Genomic DNA, 23,712 nt, shown 5'->3' with positions numbered 1-23,712 from the left:
CCTTTTACATCTTTTTGCAAACTTAAAAAAGGTTACACAAAAAAAAGTAGCGTAAATGCTTTAGGCTGTGGTTTGAAAGCAAGGCTGATCTACATTTAATTCCTCTTTCGTAACTATTTCATCTCTAACTGAGCTTTGGACTTCCCCTTCTAGAAAAGCAATAAGCACTCAGGCCAGATTTGTTCTAGTTCTAGTCGGGGGCAGAATAAATCTACCATGTTTGTCTTGTCACTACTAGATATATTTCAAACACCCGCTGCTTGGTGAAGAGTTGTCTCATAAGAACAAATTAATTCAACTTCAACAGTAAAAAAAAAAAAAAAAAAGCTAAAAAATTGGGCGATTTATTTCACTCTGCGTCATGAGATAAACTAATTAGGACGTCATGCATAGTAAACGGGTCCCTCCACGTCATGGCGCTGCTACATCTAATCTCCAGTAAACTGATACCTTCAGGTGCTGTGGGAAAGCGTTGGTCATACTTGATGTGCCTCGAGTGAAATTAAAATGAAACGTGGAAATTTAAGTCACGTTTTTTGGGTAATAATGTAGTCGGTTCTCCAGCATAAGTTTTTTTTATTGTGCTTTTCATTTGAATTATTTAAGATTGTATAAGAAATCCAAGAGATTTTTTATAATAGGTATTGTTTTACTTTTAGTAACTGAGCTCTAGCTGTGCTAATTGAATAAGTATAAAAGGTAAAATCCTAAAATATTCACTCTTCTGTCTTTTATTTACTTAGGGGACACTAGTTTAACAATATTGTGTTAAAACATGATTTTTTTCACACAAACTTTTCACAATCAAAAGTCAACTAATTGTGAATACTAATGGGGTTTTTTTGTCAGAAAATGTTGCCATCTTTCTGCCGATTTCTATTGTTTTTCTTTTCTTTCTTTGGTCACATTGTTCAGATCACTCCAAAAATTGCTAGAGTAAATGCAAAATGCATTATAGTGATGATTTAAAGTGGAAGGTATACTTGAGGACTGGAGTTGTTTTACAAACATGTTACTTCTGATTTGAAGCAATGTTAATGTTAAGCAAGAATCTGATACAGAAACTGGAAAGGAAGCTAAATATTAAAGTAATGGTAAAGAGGCCTTCCAACCTCAAGGAGGGAACATGAATGCAGAAGGAAATATGTAAAAGCAGGGTTTCACTGCACTAATGCCAATAAAGATTTTTTTCATTGATTACTGAGAATGTTTTATATAATTTCCAACAGACTATCTCATTTTCTTTCAGAAACAAGCCTCTTGTTGAATAAAAATAATTAATAAAGTAAATTTGCCATGGTTATGAATATTTTTAGGATTGACTCTCCAACTTCAACACATAGCAACCTGTTTGAAAAGTAATTGTTAAAAGTTAATTTTGACATCAGACATTATCACTAGGTCTCTCAAATTCTTTATACAGATCAACCAACACACGTTCATTCATCTAAATCAACTCTATGAGTTTCTCCTTTTGAACTGTACTCAAACAGACTCAATTTCTAATTTACTGAGTCGGAAAGAGTCGTGTTGGACTTTACGAGGGAACCCTGAAGGTACCATATCAAACACTTGGCCACCCCTTCCTCCTCCGCCTCCTCCTCCGCCTGAAGCTCCACTATCTTTAGCCCTGACGCGGATTACGCTGCGCAGTGAGTGTGGGATCAGTCGGTCGGCATCCCCTCCGCTCGGTTTACCGCTGCTGTCTGTAACATCGCGCTTTGCTCCGTTCCTGCGCCACTGAAACCATAAAGCAAAAACAGAAACAGAAATAAAGTGATGGGGGAATGACAACAACATTCGTCGGTCCTCCGTCAAGCAGAAGACCCCCAGGATGCTGCTGTTTTCCAGTCCGCGGTGCGGCCACCAGCACCGGGCCTCGATGCCGCTGCTGCTCGCCGCCGCGCTGCCGCTGCTTATGCTGCTATGTTACGTCCCCGTGAGCGCCAGCCTCCCAGGTAAATGCTCACATTTATTAAACCTAAAGCTGGGCAGGAATTGCCCAAAAGAAACAAAGGGTTGCTAGGTCACCTGTTTCCAGTACTGCTGCCAATGGTTTAAAAGAACCCACGGGCCTTTTTGTAATATTTAATTAACGCTTATTGTTTATTATGTGATGTTTGTGTGAGCAGGTTAAACCGATGGATCTGGAGGAAAGCATGAGGGAAATGAAAATTCCCTTCCTTGTCGGGCGATTTAATCTGTTTCCTTGTAAGCAGTTGTTAATAATAGACTCTTTTTGTTTTTTTGTTTTTTTTGTGGTTTTTTTTTTATGTAAGGAGGTGAATTTATTAGGTCGGGCTAAGGTAGATGCGAACTTTGCGACTTTTTCACCTGGGTACTGAATCCACATAGGTCAGGTTTACGAATGCACCAGTTGTATGCATACTAAGGCAGAGCATAAAGGATGGAAGTTGGTGATAATTTTACAGTAGGATAATTAGTCCTAAAGTTATTACTTTTCACCTTTTATACAACTTTTTCTTTAAATTAGCTCCACATTTTCAACAAAGGATGCAATTCTCTATTTACTGTATACTTTTACTTTATTCTGCCTGTGCTTTCATTCTGAGTTAGGGAAAGCTTGTAATAAATTTTGTAGAGAACAATAGGTCATATAGTCAATTTAGTTCAATGTTTTCTCTCTAGCTAATGATGAAACATTAACATGAATGCCAAATTGATAAAAGAATGGAAATTATAATGGAAGGTCAGTGGCGCTGGTATGACTGGTGAGTTTTGCTTTGGGCCATATACCATCTAGAGTAGGCTCTGTAATTGTTATAGGTAATACTATTAACTATGAAAAACATTAATTAAAATCCAGCAGTGGGATTTTAAAAGCTTACTGAATTAAATCGTTAAGTTCGAGCCATAAGGAAATCTTAAAAACTCCATCGGTTTATTTATGATTTTGCCCTCCTGAGCTGCATGTGGACAGGTTTGTGAGCCACTGTGAGATTTATTAACCCAATTTACTTCTGGGTACATGTATATCATGTGATAGCCTGGTGTTTGAATAGACAGGGAAGTTAAGCCGCTTCTCAGCTTTTAGAAAACAGAAAAAAAAAAAAAAAAAAACGATGGGAAAAGCAGCAGCTGAACCATCCGTCACTTTTAATCTTTAGCCTTTATCAGACACACAAAACCCCCAGACAGTGTCCGCATTAGCGCTGAACATTCGGTGACGTGGCACTGACACAGGCTGTGGTGAATTTATCTCAGGTTTAAGCAGCGGTAATTGTTCGCTTTAAACCACTGAAGTCTGAAGGCCATTAATACGAAATGATGTAAAGGATGAACGGAGAAACTCTGACTCAGAGACCGCAGTGTTTTTTTTTAAATTTATTAATTTATTGTTTTTACTATGTTGGCCAAGTTTTTAATCTTTATCCCTGACTTTTCTAAGCTAAAACCCAAATATTTGGCCACTTTCTTCTTGGATGTTGTGATTTAAATCTATTTATTTGTGAGAATTGTGGCTCTGACTCTAGCAAAAATGTGGATTCTTGAACTCTGTACTGCAAATACTGTGGATTATATTGTCTGTGCTGCAAAATCCTGCTCTGGTTAATGGAATTGATGCAAAAAAAATGCCTGGAAAATTATATATAGATTACAAAATTGCAAATAAAAATCAAAGTCAAAACCTTTGTTGTTCCACCTTTTACTGCAATAACAGGTGGTACTCCTACTGGACATGTGTCCACCAAAAGGAGACATAGGGAAATTTTTAAATCATGCCACATATATTCTCAACAAAGGTAGCCTGGACTTTGACTAGACCCTTCCGTTGTAGCTCTGACTGAGTGTTTAGGGTCCCTGGTGTCAACCTCTGCCATTTTTTCAATTCCTTTGCTCTGCTGCCTGTGTTTTATATGAATGCTCTTCAAATCGTCTCTGACCAGCTTTCCCACAGCATGGTGCTGCCGCCACCATGTTTTACATGTTTTGGTTTTTTGTTGAATGGTGGATTAAGCAGTGCTCTTTCAGTTTCTGTTCATCTACCACATTTTATTCCCTTAAATACATTGCAGTTTGTGATTTGAGGTGACGACATGTAAAAAGGTTAAAGGCGTAGGTAACACTTTTGCAGGTGCAACGTGATGCAGAATATTGTAATCGTCTCTCAAACATGCTCAGAGACTAACAGCTGGAGGATTGCGGGTCTTGTTGTCTTTTTCTTCCTGCAGAGAATATGTTGGGTCTCATCGGCTGTCAGAGGCTTTGATTTGTTTTCAACGTGACAACTGTTGCAGTCGAACGCAGCTTGCTCATAACGGCGAGTGGCAGTGCTGCAGTATGTGGGCTATTGTTCGCATATGTCGTGTGGAAATCACAGGAGCGTTGGAGACGGCGGCGCATTCTCCCACCACTCTACTGTGAAATGGCTGCAGAGGAAAGCTGCGTCAGTCTTGTAGGATCCACAGCTCTGCATAACGTAAACGGGCTTAAATTCAATGTGTTTTCCTTCGAAAAGAGAACACGTTTGGGGTTCAGGAAAATCGACTGTAGATGGATTCATGACTCCGCAGCTGATTCAGTAAAACACTGGCGTGTCATCAAGTGTAAATATGCCATCAAGCTGGTTTCCTAACACTGAGATCTGGAGTTGGAAGTTACCCAAAATCCCCATTTAAGCAATTGCTTGCATAAACTATGTTTAGTAAGCTCTGAAAGTTCCAAATTTATTGAACATTCAGGGTTTCTTGTATTCTGCACAATCATTCTGTAGCTTTTTATTCAAATCTATTTAGTTTTGCATGTTCTTTGTGACTGAAGGGTTGGAGAAGACCTTCTTCCCTCAATATTCTGACTGAGAAAGATCATTGTTGTGCTGCCGAATTTGTTATTCCACAGCCCACTTGGAATCAGCGTGCTTATTACTCAGCGAGCCTCGGCCTGTGGCCTTTTTTTTCCCCTCCCTCACCAGGATTAAGCTTTAACCAGTCACATCCTTAAGTGTCACACTCGGCCTCCTCTTTGCATACACAGTGGCTTTTTCCTCTGAGATTTTTCATTCAACCTTTTCTGCCCTGCAGCCAAAGCAGTAATTTACTGTGGGAATTAAGAGCTGGGAAAGGCCAGACGAGAACACAAGGAGACATTGAAACGCCCAAGAGTACGTAAAAACATTTACATACCTGCACGTTTTTATGCACTTAACACTCGTGTATCCAAGTGTTGAGTTCAGGAATAAAAACAGCAATGCTGGTTATTTTGCTACTTTGATATTTTGTGTCTTTTGTAACCCAACATTTCAAACCCAACATTTTTGGGTTGTGTCGACTGACCCATATACAGATCAGAACCTCAATCAATGAAGCTTAGATGTAATATTCCCCAAAAGTTAAAGCCATTCTTATGAAACCAGTACAGTGACATATCACTACTCCGATTTGGATATAGAAAACAATGTAATGTCACCGGTGGGTTGGGTGTTTGCAGAGTTTTCCCACAGTGTGTGGTTGGTAAATGACATCCTGTGACTGACTACTCTTTTTTTTTTTTACACCAAAGAAGTGGAGTTTAAAAAAAAAAAAAAAAAAAAGCAAAAATGGTAAAGGATGAGTACCGTCTTAACAGTCCAAATGGTTCAGGTGTGCTGAATTGTTCTTGTCCACATCTCAATAAACTGAAACGCATATTTCATCCCTTTCTCCTAGTGTACGATAGTTAAAGAGGATAAAAATAACAAGTTGGAAAGGGTCAAAATGCAAGTGAATGTTAAAAATGGAGGGACAAATTCACGATGGGACATAGTGAAACTTTAAATACTGGTATATAATTGTGTTTGCAGCACAACTGCTTGTGCAAAAGTTTCTCTGGAAGTACAGTAACATTTTTCTGGAATGAGGAACAAATCAGTTTATTGAGAAAAGTACTTAAAGTAGGACTTTTAATTTAATTGTGCAATAATCCGGTCTGAGTAAAGTTTCAGGCTAATTGCACAGTTTGGTTTTGGTTACACCTCCTCTTAATGCAGTGATGCCGGACCACGTCAGGATACGGTTTCTCGTAAATATCTTTTGTATGATTAATGTATTTTACATTGAATCTGCCTTTTTAAGGAAGTGAGTCAAAAATTCCAGGCTAAAGATAAAAAAAAAAAAAAAAAAAAAAAGCACCACATCTGGTTTTAAAACGCCTCTGTTGTACAGCTCCGTACGCTCTTGAGTTTGACATTGACAGCATTTCACAAAGAGCTTCAATACCATTGGTTTCTCGCTTCGGTAATTAAATTACGCAGCACCCAGAAGATGCTTGTCAGCAATGTTGAATTGCCTCATTGTCTCTGGTGTTGTTTCAGAAGGAAAGTCTTAAACAATAGAGCTGACAGCCGAGGCTGAAAGGTGGTTCTCAAGCCATCGCCGTCAGATATGTAGCCTATTTTTATTTTTTTCCCCCTCATTTGTCGGCAAACCGACTCGTTCGTATCCATCTGAAAACTCAGAACTGAGGGAAGCACCCTTGTTTCTATGTCAGCAGGTTTCGGTATGTCGGTTTGTGCACGTACGGCTACGTGTAGCCCACATCCTTACCAAGAAAGCTGCCGTCATATTTACCCAGTTCTTAAAAAAAAAAAAAAAAGAGGATAACCTCAAGTTAATCAGTAGTGCTCCTGTGTAGATATCGTAGGGATAAAAAGTCAATCCAACAAATGTTCCACAATTGTTAGTATTCTTTATTTATTCAACTAATGATCCAGCAAGATGATAATTAACCCATCGGTCATGATGAAGAACAAAACAAGATCTAAGATTTATTTTCTACACTATTTTTTTTTAAACCCTTTCCACCTTTATTGTTTGTTGTGCTGTAAGCTGCTCTGCTTCATTCTCATTAATTCCTCGCGGTGTAATTATTTATATTGCTAATTGGCCGACTTGACAGAGGTTACTGCAAAAGAAACGACACAGTGACAGACAAAGAGAAAAGGCAGACAAAGACTGAAGGCATCTAGTTCCTCGTCATTCTTCCGTGAACTTGCATTCCTTCTCGGTAACTCTCTTTAACTCTGTTTTTTTTTTTTTTTTTTTTTCTCACTTCCTTCTCACCTGTACCACTGTCTGCTTGCAGAACTAAAGTTGTACTTCCTGTGTCTGCGTGTGTTCATCTGCGCTTTTAACAGGTGCAAAATCATGCCCCACTTTCCGCCGGAACGACACACCATTGCATCACATTGGAAACGACTTCTACACACTTATAAAAAAAAAACAAAACAAAAAAAAAACGCTGACATAAACGGTTTCCATTCAAATGGCTGTTTAAATTAAGTTTGGGACTTTCCACAATTCTATGAGGGGGAAAAAAAAAATTAATTTGACTCTGCAGCGTTCTTGTACTTTTATTAAAAATCTTTATTGTTGTGTGGATAAATTTAACCCTGTGGAATCTGAAAGTTATTAGATAATTTCCCAGCAGTTATTCAACTGCTTACCAGAAGCAGCTGGTTTGACAGCACATACCAATCTGTCCACATGTGTAAATATTTGTTGCACACTGTCATTCCTTGCTGACGTGTGTTACAGTTTATCGCACTAAATGATCCTGATGGCTTTCTTTAACATGGTGGATGTAAACTGGAACTTCGATTAATAATGAAAGTAAAAGATCAAGATGAAAGTTTTTTTTTTTTTTAAAGTAGAGACTTAATGAAGGTTTGTAAATGCACCAACAGGCTTTAAGGTGCCTGGTTGTTGAGATTCTTGCCAGAAAATGTTTATTCCCATTTTCTTAACTTATTTTCTGTATGGAGGTGTAATGGTGCAAAAAATGGTTTGAGTTTTGGATTATTTGAAAGCCTTACGGATTTCTTTACTTTTTGCTTTCTTGTCATTTTCAGATAATCAAATACATTTTAATGTAAGAATAAAAATGCAGCATTTAAAGTTACGACTTTATCCATAGGCCCTGAACCTAATAACCGGTTGTGCCACCCTTGATGCCAAAAGCTGCCGCTGCTTGTTTGCAGTTCCTGGCAATGCATCTTTGTTGGGATATTGGTCCTCTATCTCTTTGCAGAATTGTTTTAATCCACCCACATTGGAATGGTTTAGTGGTATAACATCCTGGTTAAAATTAAACCACAGCCTTTCAGTCTGTTTTAAGTCTGGACTTTGATTAGACCACTTCAAAGCCTTTCTTTTCTGTTTATTAATCTATTCAGATGTGGACTTGTGGGTGTGCTTAGAATTATTGTCCTGCCGCATTAATCCAGCATACTTCAGTTTAAGATCAAAAACCGATGGTTGGACATTCATAGTTCCCTTAGCTATCACAAAGCACCCTCAGATCATCAAACTACCTGAGACTAGATAGAAGCCTAACTATTTTTTTTGATAGATCAGGAGTTAAATCAAATGTATAACTTAATCTTAGTTGGCATCAAATATACACTCTTGGTTCATTTTGGCTGATATGACATTTTACAGTGTTCAAGTTTAGCAAAACTGATATTTGGGTGACCGGACAGAATGATCGCCATCACCCGTTCTTGTCTACTTTATGGAAATGGTGCCATTTTGACAATAAGTCTCAAACTGCTGGATTGGCAAAGCTGTTGAATTCAGCACATTTAGTTGAGATGTACAATACAGAATAATCGAGATAAATATATTTATATTTTGAAAAGATGAGCAAGATGTAACATGTAAGGGGGTGGGGGGGAAACGACAACAAAAAACAAAAGGACTGAGCTCAGACCTGTGGGGAACACCACAATGCTGTCTAAGTGATTGATGTGGTAAAGCTATTCATACTGACAAAACAAAGCATTTGTGAGCTTTGATCCCAGTTAATCTAAAAAGAGATAAAGCCCGAGTAGAGTTATTGAAAAGTGGTAATTACTCGTATCCACTTTTTTTAATTAATAATTTTTCTCTATTATACAGTTCTCTAAAAGCAAACTAAGAAAAATATTTATATATGAATTTGCCCTGCATAGTGTATTTGTGCTGACTCTCCTTTTACGTACGACGTGAGAAAGTAAAGCTCTCTCAGGCATGCAGCGGCTGGGTTTGCCCCAGCTGAGGCTAATGAAAGCAAACATTTAGAAACAGGTTGGCCAAACATTTGTTTGGTTTTTTTTTGTAATTTGAGATTGAAGTAGAAACTCCAAAAGCCAAACACAAACGCGTCCTTTAGAGCGCTTTATCATCCTGCCCAAGCGGAGATACACTCAGTGGTTCTATTAAGTGCAGAGAAACCAAGCTGAGCTCTTTAATGTTTCCACTTGATTTTGAGTGCTTGGCTTACATCCTGTCTGCTATCCGAGTCAGGAAATGCAAACAATGGGAATTGAAGAATCTCTGCCTACCAATTTCCTACTTTTCCAATAAAAAAAAAAAAAAAAAAAAAAAATGTTCTGACCAAAATCACAAACGTACACGACTGCATGTTGTGACACTTGTTCCACTGTAGTTGCAGAACAGCTTGAAGGAGCACCGAGCTGCAAACAGGCTTTTATATACGTGTTGGTCTGAGAGCGTAGGTGTTTATAAGGCTTTGTGAGAATGTATGCCACTGTTTTGCTCTTAGTTTTTCTTTTTCTTGGCTGAGTTTCTGCTGAGCTCAAACCCTGGCAACAGCAGCGGCAGATGGTTAGTAATTTTTTTTTATTTATTTTTTCCTCCACTTAATTCCAAGGACCAATTTCTGAGTTCCTCTGTTGCATAATGTGCCCTCACTCCTCCTGACTAAACTGAGGCCGAACGTTCTGATATGCTTTTGGGATTTATTTTATACTATGTTGCATGTTTTTGGTCTTTGTCTGGGACTTTGTAATTTCCTGTGCTGAAAAATAAAGATCTGTGCCTGTTTGTTGAAAGTAAAGAGCTCCCTACCCGTTTCTATGCTGCTTCTAAATCTCAGATATTGGTTGTACTGCACCCGAGCGTCACCCTTGTTATTTTTTTTGTTGTTTTTTTTTTTTTACTCTGTCGCCAAATCTCACAGTTGGAGTGTGTCGGTGTTTCTGATTAAATGCGTGTTGGGAGAATAATTATCTGCTTCCCACATGGATAACACACAAAGTGCTGACCAAAGGTGTTGAGATTTTCACTACATCATAATTTTTAGGAGAGCAGATATATTAAAATTTAGGACAACTGCTTTCGTAACAAAAAAATCTGATAAAGGACCTTTTCAGATGGGAGACGCGTTGGCGTGATCATGAGTGTGTTAAAGTGACAACAGAGGCAAAGACAAATAGAGGCACGGGGCCAGAACAGTGTTTGCAGTTTCCATGAGGTTGAGGTAAATCATTAAATTCATCATAGAAACTGTTTCTCACATGATGTATTGACATGAAATCTTTGTAGATCATCCAGAGACCTGTGTTTTCTCGTACTTTTCTGCCATCAGCTCACCTCAAAGGCTTTCTACAGGATTTAGATCTGAAGAGAGGTGGGTTTAGTATCTAGTGAGCAATTTCTGCATCAATTTGGCCATATTTCTTGGATAGTTTTACTGTATTTGACTCTTCCAACAGAAAGATTTAAATTGACATTTCAGAAAAAACACGATGCAGGCCCTCAGTATCATAGCTCTTCTACCGTACTTAACAATAAACGTATGGTGTGTTTTTCCATGTTTTCGTTCTTCATTTTATGTGAAACTTACATGAAATGGAATGGAAATGGATTAAAGCTCAAAGCTTTATTTTATTTATTGTTTTTGGAAACTCTGGGATTTCTTGTTGTCAGGAGTTAATAGTATTATTATTTTTTTAAATCCGTCCCAAAGCAGATTTCTCAAATTGCACAGCTGCAGGTCAACCAAGGACATGGAAACCCAATATCTGCTTTTGTGTTGCTGCTATTTTTAAGTTCCCTCTATTTCTCTTACCAAAATAGGACTGCAGCTGAACATTGTGTTGAAATCATATTTTAAAATAAAATCAGGGAATTGAGTTTGTTTCCTGATCTTGGCACGGTAAATGATAGCTGTTTATTTGACATCTTAAAACTTAACTTAGACATCTGCTGATAAATGTTCACTTCTGATAAATGTTCACAGTTTTTATCTATTAATTTATGCATTGCTTTCTTAATCTTATGAGAGTATTGATACATTTTCAGTGAGGAAATCTGTGACTTTCTGCCTCTCGTGTGACAATCGGGTTCAGGGCAGGAAATGGTTGCTATGATCTAATGTCCTAAATTTTCCCACAGCTACATTAATGACTAATTCTAACCATAAAACAAGGAAGTTTATCTTGCCACCATGTGCAGTGAGGAGGGAGGAAAATGAAAATCTTCAAAGCTCTGTTTGAGAAAGGAAGGATGTGACTGCAGAGGGCAGCTGCAGCCAAATGTCAGGTCCAACACAAGGCTGGAGAACACTGACCTCATCTTCTGTCTTTCCTCCTCATGTCACTGCATGCTGCATCTGTTATGACAGTGTCTACGCCTGCTGTGCTGTTCACCTTTAGCTGGGCCCTCCACACGGCACCGCAGTGCTCATTATCAGCCTCTCTCTGCCCTCTCCTTCCACACACACCTGCTATGACCTTAACACATCCTTGGGTTCCCACCAGCTGTGTGTGTGTTTGCGCGTGCATCTAAATTAAATTCATTCAGACGGACGGTAATGAGGGCAGGTGATTATCTGAGCCGATAGCGGGAGAACATCGGTCTTTATTTGGGTTTGACCTGATTAAACCGGCTGAAGAGTTGGGCCATGATCACGACACTGTGCAGTGGAGAGATTGTTGGGTTTTTAACTTTTTATTTGTTCTTTCTGGTGAATGTGTTTGGCTGAAACAAAATCCGAGAGGTTTATAACGAAACGCGTTGACGCTGCTTGTTAGGAACTGTGACATCGGCATGTGAACTCTTCAAGGTGAGATGTTTTTGAGTTTAAGATAAAAGACGCCCACAAACGAGAGATGTGACTTGCAGAGTTGAGTCACATCTTCTTCACAGGATTTTTGGTGCCGCGTCATCTCCTGTGCGGTTTCTAAATTTTTTTTTTTTTTTTTTTGTATGTCTCTCTCCCTTAGCTCACAAAAAATGCCCTCATCCGATAGACTGTGCCCAGCAGAGACGCCACCACTGCCACCCACCGTCGTCTGAGTGCGGCTCCTGCCTCTCTCCGTTTCGGGAGGACGGCGAAGGACGCTGTGTGCTGAAGACGCACCATAAAAATGGTATGGACAGAAAACATCAGACACCGTTCACTTGCACACACTGCATTCAAGTATGTTGTAATAATAATAACAATAATGTAAAAACAATGATGAATATTGATAATTATTGTCATTGCTAATTTTATAATTATTATTATTATGGTTTATATATCACTAATGTTCTTCTTCGAATAAGAAAACTATTGATACAATGGTTTTTAACATACTTGCAGTCAGATATGTGGAAACAATTTGGAGACATGGCACTTTTTTTTTTGTCATAAAATGTTAATATAATACATATGAAACTTTATGCTCTAACCTGCTGAGAGGATGCAGTAGAACTAGGTGCTTCCCCTTTATAAAGGAAGTGATGCGCGATGCATTTCTCCATTAAATACATTTAGTTCAAAGATTTTCCCACAATTTCCTGTGCGAGGTTACGCTACTGCAATAAAAGCTGAATTCATTTTAAGACTATGTACACACCTTTATCAGTAGAGCAGCAGATGTGGCCAACGATGCATTTATACTAATCAAGTGAGGATGTTTTAGTGTCTCCGGTCAAAGAGACGTCAGTATGTATGTGCGGCTCAAGCAGTTTGTTGTCCAAATGAAAACCAGTTCTCTATAAAGCCAAGCCATGGCCGCCCTGTGCCTTTTTAAGCATTTAAGCATCTATCAATTCAATTCAGCTGCACTTGCTTCTCTGTTCAGCTGTCATTTCATCTGTGTTTTTGATTGTTTTTTTGTTTTTTTTTGCTTTTCCTTCATTTTTCCCATTTATGCTTCTCCCAGCAACAGAGCATTTTCAGCTTTAATCCTGCTCTGCCCCTGCTGTGTTTGCAGCACACACACACACACACACACATATATGCACCGCCCCCGCACTGGCAGCCTTAATCACTGCAATAACATGTTTCTCTCTCCCTCTCTCTCTTTTGCCCTTCATCTTCATCCCTGAATTTAATATCGTTCAATAAAACAGCCAGGCAATGGAAAGAAGTCTCATTTTTCTGATTTCTATAATAGTTTGTGCTGCGTTCAAAGCAAAAACTGAAATGGAGGAGACATTTCAAAAATATTAAAGTGGTTTGCCTCAGTATAAACAATATACATTTATGTTATTGGGGGGGCGGTGTTGAACCTCTGCAGGGTTAATGAATTGGATGGGAATTAGCAGCAGGAGATGATCCAGGAGAAACTTGACTCAACTAATTGCGAAGCATCAGATAAAAAAAGAAAAGGAAAAAAAAAAGTTTGGTTGAGCAGGAGAAAAGTCCCTGTCACGCAGAGGATGAAGGGATTTTTTTGTGCAGTACTATGAGTTTGTGTGTGGTATGAATCTGGTACATCATGCAGACGTTTAAGCTGCACAGTGGTTACATAAAGTCTTTGGAGACTACCGAACACTCTGATCCGCTCGGGAGAGAGTGACTCTTATTTTCACACTCGCCACTCAGACCCACGAAGTGGTTGTTGTGAACAGATGAAATCCTCGCTGTTTCCTTCAATTACTCAGATTCGCACGAAATGATGTGCATTTGCTTCGTCAGAGGCATCGCACGCCTTTCGACGCGTCAGGAAACAATAAGGAGCTTCAGGCCAGCTGCTGGCGTGGTTTAGTTGGGCAGCTTTACTCGCTGCCTGAAAAATATCACATAACGAATAAATCACAAAATTGAAACTTTGTTGCTTAGTGTGTGTAGCGGTGGGTGGTGGTAATTAAAGAGCTGCGTTTCTGACCCAGGATGTCGTCGTCATCATTTTAGTTGCGCTCCACCCAGATTTAAAGTTTGTTTCGCAGCTTATCGGGCCGCTTTCAGCGAGTTTTATTGTTTGGAATCTGTAACTTCTGTCGTCATTCTGCTCTAAATTTCTCAGAATTGGAAAGAATTTGCAGAACTGTTTATTTCTGATTCACGGACCGTTTCATTTAACATTATTCAGAATTTTTTATTTTTTTTTATCCAGCACCAGTTGACGACAACGCCTGCTTTACAAGCGGGCAAAAACGGCTCCAATTCAATGCGCTCAAGAATTGACCTTGAGCGCATTTATTCCTACACAGATATAAACACTTCTATTTTCTGAATTAGGCTGCACTAAACTTGACACTAACCTGAAGTAAATACGTTTCTGTTCTGGTTTAGATCAGTTCTACTTTTCCTGAAAAGCCAAAAAGTTCTGTTTTATTCGTGTTTTGGGATTGTGTCCTTTGGGGTGAAAATTTATTTTTTTGGTCCGTCAGTGGCAGGGTGGGAGGCATGGATTACCAGGATAGATACACTCATGTTGTACTACAATAAATGCACCAAATACTCAGAGTTCACAACAAAAAAATGTCATGTTATTATTATTAAGTGTAATCAGCTGATGGGTGTAGAGCATCCATGGTAAGGGAACAGGTAGGCAGAACTGCCTGTGTTTGTCATGGAGGCGTTCACTGCCATTAGTAAACAGATAATATGCCTCAAAGCCATGTCTTCTGGTGAAAAGCACAAACAGAGCGACAGAAGAGCCATTCTTTAAAAGCAGCTGTGTTGCATACATGGTGAAGGCAGGGCGTGAACAAAGTGGGTTTCTACTCTTTTACACAGTAGCTTTTGTGTCCTTTCTAGCTTTTATCTCCATCATCCAGTTTGTTTCCCCCTTTCATCATCTTATCTGTCAGCGTCTGGCAACTGTTGGACTAACGGGCAATTACCGCAAACGTCCAGCTGCAGTTTGGCAGCAGAAGGCCTGGAAAAAAAAAAAAAATACATAAATGAAAAGTCCTTGTACAATTTTACCGTACTAAAGATATTAAAGCCGTCGTTTTATCCTGTCTAATGATTTGATTCCAATGATTTCTACTTGAAAAGACTCTTATTAAGCATAGTTATTGGTCCGATATTTTATTATTTTCACTAATCTACTAATTACAGCTGAGCTTCTTTATTCTAAATTTAACATTGATCATCACATGTGATCAGTTTGAACTTTTTCATTTACACTTTGGCACAGTTGGGAATTACAGCTGCTGATATTTTTAGCAGGCGTTTTATAAAAAGGAAGGTGCCAAGTGTATTTCATTAGCGCCTGCAAAAGACGATTATCTCCTTGCTTAAATTAACAAAGTGAATGAAAATTACAGAACTTTAATGGTTATTAACATTTGACAATATTTATACAGGTGTTTTGCTTGTTTCTGGGTTTTAAACGTTATTTCGGTGATATGGGTGTGCATTTGTCATTTCATTTAGTTTGTCTAGCATTCCTTAGTCTTTTTGTAGATACGACTGACATTAAGATTTGGAATCGATCAAGATTAATACAGTGTGGGAAATTTTGATTTGAAGTGTGAAAAAAATCAAAATCACCTATTCACGTTCTGGATAGACGAATGGATCAGGCTGAATATGTAATTTTTGACATTAAACCTCCGTAGGAACCCTTGGTTTTTCTACCAAGGTGTATTATTTGTGCAAAGCGGAAGTTGAAAGGCAGGTGAGGCTGTTTGCAGTCATTCAGAGCTGTGCACTCAGCTGTGACTACCTTTATTCGGCTTGTGGGACACTAACTCGGATATACGGCGCTCTGTCCAGCCAAGAAGGAAATTTCATTATATACTTCTCCGCTCTTTTGTTCCGATACCAAAACACATTAAGTTGCAATTGCATGTCTGCTTTCTTTTAACCCAGTGGTTTGTAGAGATTTTCTATAGACTCACTGGAGAACAGAGGTGCATGTAAAAAAAAAATTGGCATAAGAAATTTTATTTATTTCAGTAAGTCAGTTCAAAAATGTAACTTGTATGTAATGGCATGTGAAATAAATCTTTATAGTTTTTAAATATTATTGATTACTCTAAATCAAATTTAAATATCAATTAGTATCTTATGCCTTTAGTTGGATCATCAAATGGTCCTTAAAAGTTAAAAATAAAAAATAAAAATCTCCATGTTGATTGTTGTTCTCTGATTGCCCACCAGGTGGCAGCAGAACATTATTGCGGTGATTAGCTGGTGACTTTTTTTTTCCAATCAATAACAATGGGTTCCAATGACTTATTCCATATTAAGATCAACATTTTAAACCATTATTTATTTATTTATTTATTTAAATTTAGCTCAATATTTGTTTGACTTTCATATGTTTTACAATTTTGGAAAAGGACTATACATGTATAAAGAAATTAGGCTCGATTGATGCCATGGTAACTGAAAGAGGTGCACAGTTTCAGTCTTACTGAACAGAATTAATCAGTGATAAACCAGACGTATTACTGTGTTTTCCTTTTTATTTGAATCAGTATATGTTTCTGTTCAGCTTCGGGGCAAATTATTGCCAAAAACAAATTTTAAATCAGCCATTATGGTTGGACGATTTTGTTTGAAATATTAATGTTAGAATTGCAGATGCACCTATCTAATCTGCCATAAAACAGAAGACTTTTTTAAGCTTATGAACATATCGCCCTATAACATCTGGATAGTTTTTGCAGCTCCTTAGTTTTCTCCACTCGCTATCAAATAACCTCTAGCACATTTCTTCGTTGTTTTTGTCTTATTGTCCTTTGGGAAAAAATACAGTTTGGTCAAAATCATAAATTGGTTTGGGCCAGGAAAGCTAGATCAATGCACAATCTGATCACACGAGGGTTTATTGTGGTTGATTGCAAGTTGAAAATCTTGACGCTTCTTTAACAGGAAGAAGTGAAAAGGTAGTGCATGTGTGTATGGGTTTTTGGTGGAGCAGGAAATGTGAGTGTTTTTTAAGTGGGAAAAGACAACAGTGTGCATGTGTGTGACACACAATCCCTGTTGAGATGTTTAGTGTTTGTTTGCTTCCCAAGAGGGTATGGGTCATTATCAGGCCGGTGACAAAACTCTCCTTCCATAGGGAGAGGTGTGTATGCTTACACCCAGCCAGTCCTTTTATAGGTGACTGCTCTGCAAGGCTCATTTTTTCTGAGCAACATTCAAAACGTCAACAACAAATGCGTCCTCCTCTCTGCGTCGCCTCTTCATATTCGGACCTGTATGCAGCCAGCGCACAGGCACAGTTGGCGCGCTCAGCCACCTGCAAAGTGCAGATGGCACATCTCGCCTCCACAGACATCTGCCATGCAGTGCACTAAATGGCCATTAGTGGAGGGGGGCGGGGTGCGGAAAAAAACAAAGCAGTCAGTGAAAGTGCTGCTATGTCATATCATACACATTAACTGAGCCAGATGGCCAGCCTTCTGGAGTGAAAGTGACACTGTAATCGCCACCATAATTTAGGTGGACACTTATTTTGAAAGTGTCGCTGGTCACCACTCGGTTATCTTATTTTTTTTTTTATTTGATGATTATAATCAACAAAAGAGCGAAAAGACAGGACGCTTTTATTTTAAAATCCACTTTAAATTTACGTGTTTCCCCGCCGTCTTTGTCGCCTTGCGTGTAATAATAAATACACGTGAGGCTTTATGGAGGGAAATAACTCTTTGATGACCTCCATTACCAGCAGGCTTTGGAGTCTATTGTGCCTGCAACAGGACAGGCCCGGTGAGGCCGAGGTTTGGCTGATTGCTCCGGGGACAACCCCCGCCCCCTGCGGTGCTCCTTCCCCTGGCCACACACACACTGTGGACCCCGGTCGCCCTGGAGCCCGGGGCTGTCCTGCTGGAATGCGGTTCGCTGTCTGGCGCAAAGGGCTGTTAACAACAGTTTAGTATTGTCTGGCCTTTTTTAACCAGCTCCTCAAACAAACAACACACACAGGCACACTCCATGTCTGTCATTGTGCACGTAAGATGCTGGAAGCACCTGTGCATTCATGTACGCATGCTTAAACCCAAATGTGTGTCTTTCCTGAGCGTCTCTTTTATCTAAAGTTACTGCGATAATGTAAAGATGGTCTATATTTTCCATGTCTGTTTAGAAAGTCTTTGCTTTATCTTGTCTAGCTAATAAAGTTATCCTCGTGTTGCTTGTGATATTTTAAGAACAGATGCAATGTTTTTTTTTTGTTTTTGTTTTTTAAATGAAGAAATGCTCATTTGGCACAAAAAAAAAAAAACAATCCAGTAGATGTCAATTTACCAAAGTAAAATGGGACAAGGGTTAAACATTTTAAGATAAATGTGTTTAAAAAATACTCAAATATGTTAAAAAGTAAAAAAACAAACAACTAAATTCATAAATAGATGAATTTTCAGTATCAGTGGCTATAAACCACGATAAATAAATAAAACCACAGCCTCTGGTATCAGCAGCTCAAAACGGCCATAAATAAGACATTGCTAAATATTATTAGAAATAAATGAATATATGAACAATATTTAGAGATATTTTATGTTTAGCTGCTTTTTAAAGGCTTAATGAAACAAATTCCTTTCTGTTTTTACTGTTTTTACTGTGAGCTTATTTTTGGAGATTGTTTTAACACAAAATGCACTTAAGGGTAGTTTTTTATCTTCTAGCTAAACATTAGTTTGTGAGCAAACTGTACTTTTTTTTACTTAATTTCTGAAAATGTTCTTGTGTATCTTATATGGATCACTGGTACTGATATAAGACTGATATAAGCTTGGACAAGATATCAGAACCTCTTCATTTTTCTGGCTTATTTGAAGTTCTGTACTAATCATTTAGTTATTTTTGTTATACTGATTCCTGGGAGGGAAAGAGCAGTAGATATGAGAAAATGGCAAAACATATTTTTTTCTTTAGTTTAAATTATATTTCTAAATTTAAATTAAATACAAAAAAACATTAACAGCAATTTATTGTTACAGGAAACTAAAGCAAGAGTGAGAGTTTCCCACTTACAGTGAATGCAGCATAATTCAAAAGCAAATTAGGAAGTAAATAAAGATTAGAAAGGTGGGTTTCCTTCACTGCTGGAAGCCCAGCAGTGCAGGTATGTGGTATTTTTCCACTGGGATTCAAAACTGCTGGAGGGACCTAGGGGCCAAAACCCAAATGTATAAATGAGTTTGAGCCATTTATGAGTTAGTCATGTTATAATTGACCTTAGCGGTCAAAAATATGTTTCCAAAGACAGAATATATATATTTAATTTTTTTTTTATCTCATCATTTCTATCAAATTTAAAGATTTCATATTAAAGCGTTTTAAGTTTGAAGAAGCATGAAAGTTATTTATTTCTAAACATAACTGAAACATGAAATGTTTTTTGCTGGCTAGGCAAAGTGAGGATCTTCACTGATCTGGACGAAGAAATAGATTTCCTTCACTCCGTCATAGAAAAACAGGAAGTGTCGAAGATAAAAACAACAAAAAATCAACCGCAAAAAACTGGTAAGAAATCGGCCACAAATTTAGCAAGGCGACATTGATATTATAGTTGCTGAAATTTGTCTAAAAATCTCTGTCTGACCTTCCAGATTCCATTTCCTCCCCGGCGGATCTTGAGGACAGCAGGACAGGGGCATCTGAGCAAAAGTCCCAGAATAAGAACCGACTGTCGGGGGAAATCCCACGTAGCACCACGGCAGCTCCGATCCCCACGGGCGCCGCCGTTCCCAACACGCCAACCCCGCACCACAGGTTCACCGCAGCTGATGGCCGAGCCGGCCCTTTAGTTGTGCCCCATCCCAAAAATGACACCATCATTGTCAGTGAGTGTTTAACTCTTTTTTTTTTTTTTTTTTATTGGCGGATATTGTTGGGAGTTAAATCATACTGATTTCTAATGAAGCAAGAATACCCTTCATACAGTAGATATTAAATCTTAACCAAATGTTACAACCATAAAAACTGCTAAAGAATTAAATTTTTTTTAACCACATGAAGAGTATCTCATCTAACTTCTTATCACAATTTTAAATTCCATTTTATAAATGCTTAATAAATGATTTTCTTCTTTGTGTTCATTTTTCTGCAGTCATAATCTCGCTGTGTGTTGTTGTGGGCACCGTGTGTGTGATCTTGGCTTCCGTCTGTTACGTCAAGTAAGTATAAAGAAAGGCGAAAACTATGCAATGTTTTTGCTGCAGTTGGGAGCAAAGTGTTTGGTTGAATTCCTCGGGAACTATTTGACTCTTTTGAACAGTTTTTATTCCAGAGCCAAATGATGATAAAGCTTCACTGATTTTTTTTTTTCCTCAGAACTGCGCATTTTTAATTACATGAAACATTTGATTAGTTTCTTGTCATTTTAATTATTTTAAATGACAAGTAGGATAGTGATAAACATTTGAAAAGCTCTAACCTGACATGTATTGTAAGTTTGTGTACATAAAAGCAGACTGACTTGATTTTACCCATTTGCATTTAGCTAAGAACAACTATTTATCCACAGTCAGTCAAACACAATTGGTTCTTTTGGCCCATTCATTGGGCTTGCTGAATTATATTTAACTTCCTTTTTGAGTGGATTAAGTTTAGAAGCCTGCCTTTGAATAGCAACCACATTTATGAGGAAATCTAAAATAAAATTTCTTGTTTTCAGCAGATGGATTTAGGATGTTTAGTGACATCTGCAGGTAGTTGTGCGTACTGCATCCAGAGTTGCTCAAATTCCACAAAATGTTATTCTGAGTTAAATTCTTCCACATAAATACTGTACACTGCCGTCTTCAATGTATTTATTAATCAGACTGAGAAATTATTTTATGTGTACTGACTAAAGACAGCTTTTTAAGCATGGCTATTCTTTATTTTAGTTGCCACTTTCTCTCAGACTGTATTTAAATGAATGCTTGAAAAAAAAAAGTCTTTACACTTAATGCTAACTGAAATACAAACCATAAGGAGTTTAAAATGTATCAAAAAGTCAGACTTTAGAAATCCTCATAATTTGAGGGAAATATGAGAACATTGCAGTTGATCCTAAAGTTGATCATGACTCCCCCTGCAGGCTGCGCACAGAATCACGTCTTGCTGAGAAGGTGGACTACCCTGCTTTCAGGGCACCGAGCGTTCCTCCAACTCCAGCCAACGGTTCATCTGTAAGTCCCCCCTCAGCTCTGTTTTTTTTTTTTTTCCCACTTCACCCTTATTGTGCAAAAACAAGGTGTGCAACACCCCCCACCACACTCTATGCATCCAGATTTCAGTTTCTAACATCATTTACGCCTTTCTCTCTCTGTTTTGCCCCCATAAGACGCTTGATAAGACGCTGGCTGAAAACGCTCAGATGTATCACTATCAGCACCAGAAACAACAGATGCTGTCGATGGGAAGGTATGTTTCCCGTCTCTGTCTCCACACAGCCTTTTGTGGAGTTTTTGCCACAACTTTAAAATCCCCGTTTCTCCATCAGTCACAAACCCGAACAGAAAGGGCTCGACGCTGAGGCCACGTCGGACGAAGAAGAAGTGGGAGGCGGCTTCACGGTGTACGAGTGTCCTGGACTCGCCCCGGTGAGCACGCACACACACCTGAGCACCTTCAAATCATTTCTGATCGGATGTTTTATTGAAATGCTTTATCGTCTTTCTTCCCAGACTGGAGAGATGGAAGTTAAAAATCCTCTGTTTGATGATTCAACTCCGGATTATCAGGGGATTCCTAAGTGAACACTGAAAACACACACACAAAACAAATTTATCTGGAAGAAAGCTCCTGTTTTCTCTCTCTGCCTGCATGGAAATCGAGAATGATGTTGTGGAAATGATTGTTTTCTCATCCGCCTTTTTAACACATAGGCCCCCCACTATGGCTTTTTAGTGCTACAAATATGTAATGGGTTCCCTGTTAATTTATTCCTGTCAATGTTGTAGAGAAACTCTATCTTTTAATTTAATTTTCGTTGATTTAAGTCGAAGTCAAGCTAGTGTTAGTGTTTTGTTCTGTTTGAGTGTTTGATTCTGAGTTAATGTCTTTATTCTTTATTTTTGCAGCTATTTCCAAAGAATACCATAACAGATGATATATATCTGTGTATATATATCACACATATACATAGGAATATTCTACTAAAGCAGATACCCTCTCTAATTTTTGTTTTAACAGATTTCATATCGGTTTTCTGTAAAAATGCATCATAAAATGGTCATTGAACTGTAACTGCTGGTGTTGCTCGTGTATTTTCCTGTCCTTATAGGCTGCACATGAAGATTTTGAGACGATAAAGTATAGATATTAAAGTTATATAGGTAAAAATGAAGTACTTAATGCTGTCTTGCATGGTTTGACTGTATTGTTTTAGTCATGGCGAAGCTTCGATGGATCGTTCTGCCTCCATGTGTGTGCGTCACGTCGCTGATGGAGGGCGGGGGGAAAGTGACTTTCCGAGCACTTGAATGAAATCTGAGATGAGCTGTACCTCTAGATGTTTTACTGGCAATCATAATGATCCTGTAGTGTCCCTCTTTCCAGTCTTTGGGCTCAAACTATCCACGTGCTGCAAAATGTACATACAAAGAGTGAGATTGTTCACTTTTTATAGATATTTGTACATGCAGACTAAAGATTGAAAATTAAACTTTTTACCACATGTGGAGGAAAAAGTGAGGTTTTCATTTTGTGCTTGCCATAGTTTTCATTTACAGTGTCCCTATGCAGCCTGGAAACGTTTGGAATTTGGTTTCAGTGTTTTCCAGGCCTGGATAAGTGTGGGAAAATATCTTTTATTCTTTTCTTCCTTCCTTTTGTCATCCCATCCTCCTATATTTACATTTTTTTTCTTGCTCATATACGTTCTTATACTTTCCTTGTCCTCCCTTCTTTCATTTAATTCTTTTCTTTCTATGTTTTTTCCTTACTATTCCTTCCTTATTTTACTCTACATTTAAAAATGAGCACAAAGAACTGAAAACTGTTTACTCTGAAATGTTTGCAAAACATGGAATAACCCTCCATTTAAGCACTTGTAGAAAAACATGGGTAAAAGATGCAACAAATAACACACACACACACACACACACATATATATATATATATATATATATATATATATATATATATATATATATATATACATATATATATTCAAGCATGGTTAATTAAATCATTCAAAATGAAAGAGTTAGTTTTCAGTTAAAATCCCAGTTTTAATACAAAACATGTTAAGTGTACGGTTTGATTTCCTTAAAATGTGTTATTCTAGTTGTTTCCATGATTAGTAGAGATTTATAAAAAGTATTTTTTTTGTATTTTATATAATCTCACAATAATGCCACATTTATTGACGCTCCTAATATTCCTATAAAATAATCAAATATGTAAAGCTTTTCTACTTTGAGTGTCTCTTGAGTTTAGAAGAGTTTTTAGAAATTTCTAATTGAAAATCTATTACATTCCGTTTCCCTTTTGAATAAATATATTTCACTCTTGCCAACAGGCTTGGTGTGTGGCTATATTTACCCTCCTTCCCTGGCTTGGGAAAGAGGGTAAAAATCTTCAACCCCCACTGTTAGAGGAGTAAAGAAACCCATTTTCAAAAACTATTTCCTACAGTATCAGGCACCAAATAAAAAACAAAACACACACACACACAAAAAAAAAACAAGCTCAACCGGAAAAACTGAAAACTTCCAACACAGATTTATCTTGCATTTCATTCAGAGTCAAATTCTGCAGTTTCTGCTCATCACAATCTTCTCTTTCTGGTTCTTTGGGATACACTCAGTATTTGTCGTACTG

General features: G+C 38.0%; 1 protein-coding gene across 1 annotated transcript; it reads left to right on the top strand.

Moving 5' to 3' along the window:
• The first annotated feature begins 1,589 nt into the window (after positions 1 to 1,589).
• Positions 1,590 to 22,234, top strand: npdc1a (neural proliferation, differentiation and control, 1a). The gene is made up of 9 exons (XM_015033765.1): positions 1,590 to 1,958; positions 12,005 to 12,151; positions 19,309 to 19,422; positions 19,509 to 19,742; positions 20,009 to 20,075; positions 20,984 to 21,074; positions 21,230 to 21,309; positions 21,389 to 21,488; positions 21,573 to 22,234. The coding sequence occupies exons 1-9, from the start codon at positions 1,835 to 1,837 to the stop codon at positions 21,642 to 21,644; spliced, it is 1,029 nt and encodes a 342-aa protein (XP_014889251.1). The 5' UTR covers positions 1,590 to 1,834; the 3' UTR covers positions 21,645 to 22,234.
• Positions 22,235 to 23,712: the final 1,478 nt, after the last annotated feature.

Source organism: Poecilia latipinna, unplaced genomic scaffold, assembly GCF_001443285.1.
Source record: "Poecilia latipinna isolate Pla-1442-1.1 unplaced genomic scaffold, P_latipinna-1.0 Scaffold16, whole genome shotgun sequence".
Classification (NCBI taxonomy): Eukaryota; Metazoa; Chordata; class Actinopteri; order Cyprinodontiformes; family Poeciliidae; genus Poecilia; species Poecilia latipinna.
This window is presented reverse-complemented; position numbering and strand designations above follow the sequence as displayed.

Bases quoted from the DNA above. Each gene is read 5' to 3' on its own strand.
- npdc1a (XM_015033765.1), top strand. From the start codon at position 1,835: ATGCTGCTGTTTTCCAGTCCGCGGTGCGGCCACCAGCACCGGGCCTCG. The intron at 21,075-21,229 runs GTAAGTCCCCCC...TGCCCCCATAAG, and splicing joins CTCCAGCCAACGGTTCATCT to ACGCTTGATAAGACGCTGGC. The intron at 21,489-21,572 runs GTGAGCACGCAC...CTTTCTTCCCAG, and splicing joins AGTGTCCTGGACTCGCCCCG to ACTGGAGAGATGGAAGTTAA.